General features: G+C 30.5%; 1 protein-coding gene across 1 annotated transcript in view; it reads right to left on the bottom strand.

The window, feature by feature from the left end:
* Positions 1-1095: 1095 nt before the first annotated feature.
* The window catches only part of LOC126882005 (uncharacterized), a 59970-nt gene continuing 49504 nt past the window's right edge, over positions 1096-11561 (bottom strand). Inside the window, exon 4 of the mRNA XM_050646779.1 lies at positions 1096-7568. Coding sequence (XP_050502736.1) covers positions 7227-7568 — 342 coding nt within the window. The 3' untranslated portion in view covers positions 1096-7226. The remainder of the gene's footprint in view (positions 7569-11561) is intronic.

The raw sequence follows: 11561 nt of genomic DNA, 5'->3' as shown, positions 1-11561 counted from the left end.
ATTATGTAATCCTGCAGGTTATACTCTAAAAATGATTATGTATACCGGAAAAATGGCTAATAAAGGGCAGGATTTATCGGGAAAAATTGTACTAGATTTACCAAACGACTATCTACACAAAGGAAGAGTTTTAATAACAGATAATTACTATACGTCTGTGCCTTTAGCAAAACAATTATTAGATGCTAATAGTCACTTATTAGGGACACTACGTAAAAATAGAAAATATATTCCAGAAAATATACTTTCCGCAAAATTAAAAAAAGGAGAGATAATTGGAAAGGAACATCGTGATGGCATTGTAATAGGCAAATGGCACGATAAACGTGATGTCCTCTTCTTGACGACCAGACATGGAATCGACATGAAAGAGACAGGTAAACATAAGAAAGATGGTGTAGCTATAATTAAACCTGAAGCAATTATAGACTACAACAAAGGAAAAGATGGTGTTGATGTCTCAGATCAACTCGCAAGCTATTTCTCACCTCTGAGAAAAAGTGTTCGCTGGTACCATAAAGCTGCAATTGAAGTTTTATTGAATACGGCTGTCATCAATAGTTTGATAATATATAATTCCTTCAACACACCAAAACAACAAGTTATCTCATTTCGGGAAATGATAATCCTAAGTTTAGTCAATTACAGTCCGATGCCTGAGCCTATTACTACTGTAAAGCATATGCTTGTTACAGTTGACGCCAAAACTACAAACAATAGGAAGAAGAGAAAACGTTGTAACCAATGTTACACTGAAACAGTTGCAACAAAAGGCAGCAAAGAAGCTCAAAAGAAACCCAAACTTGTTTCTACATTTTGTAATGTTTGTGAAAAATTTTACTGTGTGACATGTTTCACTAAAAAGCATTAAGTTGTTCACGATCACCGGTGATACTAGTGGCACATGCGTGTGTAATATGTTAGTGCAGTGCCATTAGGATCACCCGTGATCTTGCTATTTTTTTCAAAAAAATTTGTAAGAATGTAAACTTACATTGTATTATTAACCATTTGTATGAATAAATATTGTTTTGTAAGCATTTTTCACTTTGGCACCTGGTGAACGTACCTAACACTCTTATGGTGGCAGCCAATGTGTTAACGAATCCCTACATATATTATGTATGTACATCATGTTATACGCATCTATAAAAAAAATTAGTGGTTGACTGTTTTGAGAAAATATAGAATGAGTCCTGGCAAGGTGCATGGCGAGATGCCTGGCGAGCATTGCAGCGTGATGCGAGGATTCACTATATTATTTGTACCCCTAATAATACCTATAAATTATTACAATAATGTTTAATAATTTTTATTTACTTCCCACTATCCTATTACAAAACAATGTTTCAATATAATAGTTCAATCTAATAAAATAATTACAAATTAATTCTAAGTTAGTACTTTGTACAAATACATAATGGTTGTCAGCAAATAAATAGATAGTAAATAAATAATAATAGACATATTTTGCATATAGAATATTAGTCCACAGAAATAAGGTTTTTGTCGGGACACTTGAGCAGCCAGGTTGCAAGTGGGCTTTTTGGGTACTATATACCTAATACATTATAAATACAAAAATGTCCGTCACAGTTCGGACGAGAATTTTAGTTAATAACAAATAAGCGTCAAAAATGGCAGTTTTTTCGTTTAAATCGCTCCAGGTAAAATAAGGGTACTTAAATATCTCCTTTAGAGTATTCAACTTTTAGTAGATGAGCAAAGGTTCAAAATGGCAATTTTTGAATTTTGGTCCGATCGTTTGTTGCTTCGCTAATTGCAAAATTAGACTAAAATTTCGAAAATCCAAAATTTGCTCTAACTTTTGCGAAAATTAACTCTTAAGACTTTGATTTTGCACGAAAAGTTGAGTTAACCAGTACGTATCATGCACAAAAAATTTAAAGACAATTTGTTAATTAGTTTAAATTTTATTCAATTTGTTTATCCAAAAGAGCTTTTTTTTGCTTCAGAAAATAATAATGATACAGCAATTACGTGGAAAGCACATGAAAGAAGAACACTTATATTTTCAAAGTATTTAAAAAAATCTATAAAAGTCATTTTTATCATTCCCAAAACATTTTACTAAAGTAGAGTTGGCTTAAAAACAATTTGAAAAGCTTTGTTCATATTGACTGTAGAGTAAATCTACTTTGGGATTTTAAAAGCTGGTATTTTATACACGAATTTTCAAAAAAGAAAACTTTTTGTCCTAGGTTAATTGCGGTCAAAGTTAGCCACTTTTATTATTTAATTCACAATTACTTCTATATACATAAAATTCTCCTTTAACAGTGTTAGTTACCATACTCCTCCGAAAGGGCTTTACCGATTTTTATGAAATTTTACACGTATATCCTGTAGGACTGAGAATAGGTTCTAATCTAATTTTCATGCCCATAAATTATAAAGGAGGTTGTTCCCTTGACATTTTTTTTTTTAATTTTTTTGGATTAAATTGTCCATCTTATTTTTGTATGGTGTAGAATTAAAAAATACATACAACTTTTAATTTTCACTCTTCTTTCATCAACCCCTATTTTTTAATAGCCATCTATATATTTGCATATCGCACCTTTAATAAAAAAGCGAAATAACTCAAAATTCAGGGTTTTCGAGATTTAATCATAAAGTGAAATAACTAGACGAGAAGAACCTGTTCCGTTTAACAGCCAGGTTAAAATGATGAAAATGCGAGAGATAAATGATTTTCCCGCTGTTTTTTACTAACGCCTTTGCACAAACCGGTACTCGTAAAGTGGTGGAATTCAGTTATACTCCGGCTGTGTTTGGAGGTAAGATATCCGGTATTTTCAAAGAAAGTGATACAATACGAAACAATTCTGTGTTTTACTAACGAGTAAGTATATTATTTGCTATCGCTTTTTAGAAAAGTGTATTCTCTCAGACTTATTTCACTTCATTAGAAAACTAGTTGAAGGTTTGTTAGTTCATTTATGAGTTAGTTCATTTTAGTAGAAATTGTTTCTTATTATGTGCCGTATTATTTCAACTTTATGCAGTTTCTTATTAAAAATTTAAAAAACTACTAAAGTACAATAAGTATTATTTCAATATTCTACTATTATTTTATTAGATAGGTAGTTAGAAACCTTCACGTTTTTGACTTGTTTCACTTTATTATAAAATCAACAATAATTATTGTAATAGTAATACTTTTAATATGCAATTGTTTGATGTTTGCATTGATACTTATGTACTTATTTTTTGATAATCCAATTTAATTAGATTCTTGTTGACTATCAGCTTCTTGTCTAACTAACCGGTATAATATTTATACTCTTGTTTTAGAGTGGCGTCTACTAGTCTAGAGCACAAAAATACTTGGATTAGTAGCGAAAAATTCGTCATTGGATAATAATTCCATCAATGAAAAACCCGTTAATAATAAATGTGAAACTACGGAATAAGTAAGTTTCAATTTGTATTACTTTAATATATGTAAAATACACATTTTTTTATTATAAACGAAGGCTTTTACTTGTTTCTATCAAACAGTAATAGTATCTTACGTAATAATAGTAAACTTACGTATCTATGTCAAAAAATACAAAAAAAAACTATCCCCGCTCGTTGTCTGAAAGAGCCATGTACCGAAAAGTGCAGACTTGAGTGCTCCGAGAATATCAATACAGCAAACAGATATGGTATTTTTTGCAATTTCTGGGAATTGGGCAGTTTGCTAAAGCAAATAGCATACATAAATTCTTGTATGGATGATATTCAACCTACGTACAGGTACACAAACGCTGAGAATCCTAGGCGCTACAACCAGGCTTTCCATTTTGTTATAAATGATGTCAAAATTAGAGTGTGCAAAACATTTTTTAAATCAACTTTAGATAATTCTGACCGCATGACTTTTACAATTTTTTACAATACAGACTAATATTGATGCAAATGGTTTTGCACTGGATGATTTAAGAGGAAAACATGGCAAGCACAGAAAAAATGATCCCGAACTGATAACCGACATCAAGGGGCATATTAATTCTATACCAAGGGTTGAATCTCACTGCCTATGCACTTCTACTTCAAGAGAATACATAGAAGGCAGCAAAACCATTAAAGATTTTTACAATGATTTTAAATTAGAACAAGAGCGGAACAATAAAGAAATTGGTACATATATTACCTATTATAAAATATTTACTACTGAATTTAATATCGGTTTCTTCCAACCAATAAAAAGATCAATGCGATCTGTGTAATACCTACAACAATTCCAATGTCAATGAAAATAAATACCTGGAGCAAAAATATAAATCAAATTTAGAAGAAAAAAAAACTGGAGTAGGGCTGAGAAATTAAATGACCGAAACAAAGTCAGCCAAAATATACGAGTAGCTAACTGTGCTGCAATGTCATACAGGTCAGTCTTCTTCATTTTATTATAAATTAAAACTGAACTGTTACAATTTAACGGTGTCGGAACTGACAGAAAGAATCTAAGCAGGCATATAAAAATATACACTGTTATTTTTGATCTAAATGTGATGCAAAACGAGGCACCATAGAAATCGGTTCTTGCATATGGGAATATTTAAAAAATATAAGTGAAGAGGGCGATGGTGAAAAAGAAGTCATATTCTATTCAGACAATTTCTGTGGACCAAAACAAGAATAAGTATATAACGTCGCTGTATTTATTCGCTGTGCACACGTTAAAAATTAAGAGAATTACACATACATTTTTAATAAGGGGCCACAGTCAGAACGAAGCCGATAGTGTGTACAGTCTTATTGAGAAAGAAGTTAAAAAGAGCTTGAAATCTGGATCTATTTACACTCCAGACCAATATGTAACTTTAACAAGGAATGCTAGAAAAGGGAACCCACCTTTAATTGTGGACGAGATGAATTACCAATCATTTTATGATTTAAAAGGTTTGCAAGAAGAACTGGGGTATAACTACGATTAATACTGAGGGAGAAAATGTTAACTGAAACGAAATCAAAGCAATACAAGTGAACAAAGATAATCCTACATATTTTTTTATAAGACATCATACAAGGATGAGACTTATAAACAGGTAGATATAAGGAACAAACGAAAAAAAAAAAATAGGATCAATAACGGAAATAGCACTCAAACCCGCCTATACAGAAAAACAAAAATTGAGTACAAACAAACGGAAAGATTTGCAAGCATTGCTATCTAAAGGATTGATTCCTTCTTTTTACTCCCAATTTTATAATTCAATAATTTAATCGTTTTTTTAATTCATAGTTCTGAGATAAACGTTGTGCCATATTTGAGAGTAGCCACACAAGTTTCTTGAAACAATCTATTTTATATTTTCGGTTTATTTTTAAAATGTATTAATATCTTTTCTTTGTATTATTATAGTGTTACTTATGTTTTAGTTTAATTTTGTAATCAGGCAATTTTGTTAATAAAGATAAATAAACGAATAATCAGTATTTTATTATAAAGAAAACAAAAATTTATTTTGTGTTTAAGAAAATATAGAAACAACTAGGATTAATTCAGTATCAACTCAAAGTTTTTACATCAAAACTGCAACAAACCTAATTGTTTATTTTACAGTTTATATGACAGTTCATTTAGCAATAAAAGAGCATCATGTAGAATTATTTCATCGGCGCAGAATATATGTTTAATCATAAAGTGAAATAACTATAAACTATCAAAAGAACAACACATTTGCACCCTTAACAATAGACGAGAAGATTAGCATTTACTAAAATCTAAGAGCTTACTAATTAAACTCTCCACACCAACCTTTAGAATTCCTCTAACCCGTATGATTTTTGTGAAATTAATTTTTAACCTTTACTGTGCAAAACTTAAAAACTTTGACTGCAAATTCCCACAAACTGTGTTTTTTGAGTTATTTCTTTTTTTTATTAAAGGTGCGATATATAAAATTCTCCTGTCACATTATTAGTTGCCATACTTCTCCGAGACCGCTTGACCGATTGTTATGAAATTTGTGGTATATTCGGTAGGTCTTAGAATCGGTCGTAATCTATTTTTCATATCCCTGAGTGAGAAGGAGGGTTGCCCCTAACATTTTGTAATATTAAGTGGTGATATGTGTACCTAACGTAATCTACAAGACTACGAGTACATACAAATTAAAAACATTATGATCAAAATCCATCAACAATCTCCGGAGATATTAATTGCAGCAAATGTTTGAAGAATCAATTTCATTTTTTAAGTGCACGGATTTTAATAATTATTCCCCTCCACCGACCACGAATCGATTTTGTTAGGACGTAATTTGTAAAGCTTTATTAACCACTTTATTTAAGTTCAAAGTTTAGTCAAACTTTACACATAAACTATATACCCTGAACTTCAAAATAACGCTAGTTAGGTTGCTTAATTGTTATAAACAAAGTAGCTGTGAATTAAATAAAAAAGTGGCTAACTTTGACCCTGATTAACCCAGGCAAAAGGTTTTTTAAAAATTCGTGTAAATATACCAGCTTTTCAAATCCTAAAGTTATTGTACTCCAGAGTCAATATTAACAAAGTTATTCAAATTGTTTATAAGCCAAAAATGACCCTACTTTAGAAACATGTTTTCGGAACGATAAAAATGACTTTTTAATGATTTTTTTTAAATGCTTTGAAAACCTAACTATTCTTCTTTCACGTCATTTCCACAGAATTGCTCTATCATTATTATTTTCTTAATAATAACATTGCAAAAAAGCTCTTTGGGATAAACAAATTGAATAATTTTTGAAACTAATTGACGAATCGTCTTAAAAATTTTTGTGCATTATGTGGACTGTTTGACTCAACTTTTCATGCAATATGAAAGTTTTAAGGTCATTTTCGCAAAATTTATAGCAATTTTTTTTATTTTCGAAATTTTAATTTTATTTTGAAATTTCCGAAGCAACAAAAGATCGGACTAAAATTCAAAAACTGCCATTTTAAATCTTTGCTCGTCTACTAAAAGAAGGATACTATAAAAATAAGATATTTAATTACCCTATTCTTACCTGTAGTGATTTAAACGAAAAAACTGCCATTTTTGACGCTTATTTGTTAATAACTAAAATTCTCGTCCGAACTGTGACGGGAATTTTTGTATTTATAATGAATTAGGTATATCGTACCCGAAAAACCCATTTGCAACCTGGCTGCTCAAGTGTCCCGAACATGGTATATTTCTAATAATAATTATCAATAAATAAAAAATATAATAACGCTTCAATTATCCGCGGAATTTTCTAATTAGAGCAAAATCTAACAAATCTATAAACAATTGTTTTGGCAATCCTTTTGTTAAGTTTTCGATACATTCACACATTTCATTATAAAATTTTTCCTCATATTTCTTATAATGATCTACTATCCGCATTTCTTCATAAATATTTTGAATATTTCTCAAAGCAGTTTCTTCATTTTTTCCATAGTTTTCAGAAAATGTTTTCTTTTGACTTGGTGTGCCGTATTTAGCTACTTGGATGCCCAACCATGTTACCCTGCCTGCAGATGCATCTGTGCAATCTTTGTGAGAGTTAGTAATTGGTTCAAATTGGCCCCACATATCGTCCTACAATTTTAAGAAAATGATAAAAATTTATTAACAATAGGACTTCAAGTTAATACTAGGAAAGATGAAACAAAATAGTATACTGTACAACAAGAGAGAAAAAAGACATATTTCTCACGAGCGCAGAAGTTTGTTGGCACGAGCCAAGGTACGAGGCGTGTGCCGCAAATCAAGCGAGGGAGAAATATGTCGTTTTCTCACGTGTTGTACACTGTACTTTTTCTATGGATGCGTTTTTGTCAAGAGTTCTAACTTCAAAATTAAATAATTTAGGTGCTATAATGTAGATTATATGCCAAAATTGAAATAATACATATTATATACATGTAGGTATTTAATATTCTTAATATTTATATACTTTTATTTATTTAAAATTATAGTTACCAGTTATATTTGAACAGTTTTGAAAGGTAATTCCTCGTAAGTTTTGATTTGACACATTTTATTTGACAAATATATTTGTCTTTGTATTGTGCATACTATCATGGAAACCGCGATTCTACGTATGGAACCCGTGAGAAAAAATATTTCTCACTGCAATGGCCGACTTTTCTCACGCCCTGAGAAATTGTTCGTTTTGAATGTAAGTAGTGAGAGAAGTTGCACATTGTATAGCATCCATAGAAAAATATATAAAATGGCCAAATATAGCAAAGCAAGCAAAACGTTTTAATCAGAATAGACTTTGAAACAAAACCAGTTGAGCTAGCTCAGACAGTCATACATAGAGGTATCTACCAGAAATAGATAATAAACAAAATATTTTCTTGTAGAGCCAAGCCAATCTTTTGGAATCTGGCCTGCAGCGTAGATGCCGTTAAAGAGCTTCACAATAATGTCTAGGTTTTCTTCATTAAATATCTTGATTGTTTCTGCATACATATCATCTGGTCCTGGGGTTTTGTTACTTTTTAATAGTTTGTTAGCATGTACAAACTCTGCTTTCAAAATAATTAGGCCATACAAATGGTCTTCCAGTTGTCGTGGCTTTTGTGTTCTGTTCGATCCAGAGCTTATTTTACTTCAAATCAGGCCCGAGGCACTACACAATTTTCGTACCCCCAAATATGATTTAATAATACTAATAACTTTTTAAATAAATTAATTATTTCATAGAAATAAAGTTGCACCAAAAATTTAAATTTCAAATAAGTTTAATTTTTTATTAACAATAAATAAAATTTAAAAACAATTAAACGTTGTTTATTATTACAGTCATACAGGATAAAGGTTCACATTTTTTAAGATACTCAACTGAAATTTAAATTTTAATCGCGGCCTACTGCGAATCCAGAAACAGGGTATAATTTTTCTATATTTTACTTCGCCTTAGCTAGATATCGGATAAAGTTATTTGAAAAAGTACTTCCAAATATTATTCTAACTCCACATACCAAATTGCAAGACAAAATTCGCACTTTTAGTTTTTTCAGTATTTGTAGTCAGGACCCTAAAATTCGTCTGTCCAGTGTTGCATCTCAAGCCAACCAATTTTAAGTTTTAGGATCCTGACTAGGTACAAATAATGAAAAAAAAAACTAAAAGTGCGAATTTTGTTATGAAATTTACGAAGTGTTAGAGTAATATTTGGAACATCTTTTTCAAATAACTTTTTCCGATATTTCTAACGGGAAGAAAAATATCGAAATTTTACCCTGTTTTTGGAGTCGCAGTAGCCTGCGTTTAAAATTTAAATTTCAGCTGAGTATCTCAAAAAATGTGAACATTCGACCTGCATAAGTGTACAAAACTTCACATTTGTATTTATTTTGATAGCCAAAATGTATGGCTGTCTTCGTCTTAAATGCGACACACTATATATATATATATATATATATATATATATATATATATATATATATATATATATCATGTGTCATTTCCTTTTGTAAATAATTTGGTTGTTGAACCATAAAAGGATAGACCGTTCTTTGACAAAAATTTATTGGTTGCTATTGCTGTTATTCGTTGAAAAAGGTTTCTCCAATGTGCCTTTTCTTCTAAATAAGTTGTTTCCATTAATATTACAATTTTTCCTGCTATACTACTTCTCTTGACTAACGTACCAATTGATGAAATATATTTTTTTTTAGATATTTTTAGAAAGATATTTTTTCAGTCATTAAGTATACCTATCGAAAGTTAGAAATAGTATATTGTACAAAAAGAGAGAAAAAAGACATATTTCTCACGAGCGCAGAAGTTTGTTGGCACGAGCCGAGGCACGAGGCGAGTGCCGCAAATCAAGCGAGAGAGAAATATGTAATTTTCTCTCGTGTTGTACACTGTACTTTTTCTATGGATGCGTTTTTGTCAACAGTTCTAACTTCAAAATTAAATAATTTAGGTGCTTTTAAGTATATTATATGCCTAAATTGAAAGAAAATACATATACACAGGTACATAGGTACTTAATATTCTTAATATTTATATACTTTATTTATTTAAAATTATAATTCACAGTTGAACACTAATGAACAGTCTTAAAAGGTAATTTTTGAATAAGTTTTGACAAGTTTGAATACATTTTGTTTGACAAAAATAATTGTGTTTGTATTGTGCATGTTACCATGGAAATGGCGATCATATGTATGTAAACCAGCGGTGAACCCGTGAGAAAAATATTTCTCACTGCAATGGCCGACTGTTCTCACTGCCTGAGAAATTGTTCGTTTTAAATGTATGTAAGTAGTGAGAGAAGTTGCACATTGTATAGCATCCATAGAAAAAATAATAATTTCCGTGGAAATCAGTTTACAAACGTAACAAGGCTATATTTGGGACTGTACACTAACCACTCACGAAGAATTTTTCTCCATTAGCTTTCATGTCATAAAAAATTGCACTTTGCAAATGTCTTGTTATATTATTATCCAGTTGTGTAACACATTCACTAATATTATCAATGTATTGATTCGGTCGATTATTTATATTTGAGGCCTATAGAATCAAAACCGGCTAGATCCATTTTTTGAAACTTTTCAGGAGGGTAAAAAAGCAATAAAAATGTAAATTTTCCAAAAAGTATCATGCATTTCTCAGTCAAAGGTGCATCAATAAATATTATAAACTGGCACACTAATTTGCCATTTTTCGGCATGTTCCTTACATCTTCAGAAATTTATACTTTTATTTTGGATTTACATAGCAGAACGACAAATTTAGGATTTAGCATGTTTTGATTCTGATGTGCTCATTTATAAGAAATAGTTGAAATTCCAGATTTACCTAAATGGTTTGGTCAATCCATTATATCGCTAGGAAAAGAGTTATTTACATTGTCGTTTTCTATAGGAGACAGTGGCGACGCGTGACTTTTTCTAAAGTGTTACCAAAACCAGATGCAAAAAATCTTATTTAAAAAAATGAAGATATGGCTAAATGTATATGTAGCTTCAATAATATCATTTTGTATATCACTTGAAACTCTCGAAAAAACAGTTGATGTTTCTAGATGTTGGCAAAATTTTTGATCTTTTTTGACAATTAATGTTAACAATTTCCTGTAATTGCCTCGAATGTCAGAGCCGTCGCCCTAAAAATGACCACGAAACGCTAATTCTTGTTTGGCCAAAAAATATACGGTATCTATTATAAGTGAGCTAAGGATATACCAATCTATTTTTTTAACAAACTCATTATGTTTAGCAATATTTGCTTTAAAAGCTTGGTTAAGAAAACTTTCGATTCTTGTTTTGCCAAACTGAATCAAATTGGGTATACATCTTACATGTAGGTAACGGAGAAATTTCATGTCTCTTTTTTAAAACTCTAAAACTATTTGGGTCGTGAACCTGGTCCACCCATTTTTCTGTAGAAACCAGAAGACATGGCCAACAATACAGTCTATTTTTCTTGCAACCATATAACCAAGGATTTTCACTGTACCAACTAAATTTAAAATACCGAACGACTTTTTTTGATTCCTTTTTTAAATTGTTTAAAATAGGCCTTTCATTTTTAATAATCTATTTTTTTTTAATCAGAATTACT

Source organism: Diabrotica virgifera, chromosome 1 (assembly GCF_917563875.1).
Source record: "Diabrotica virgifera virgifera chromosome 1, PGI_DIABVI_V3a".
NCBI classification, from domain to species: Eukaryota; Metazoa; Arthropoda; class Insecta; order Coleoptera; family Chrysomelidae; genus Diabrotica; species Diabrotica virgifera.
The sequence above is the reverse complement of the archived record's forward strand: the minus strand, read 5'-3'. Positions and strand labels throughout refer to the sequence as shown.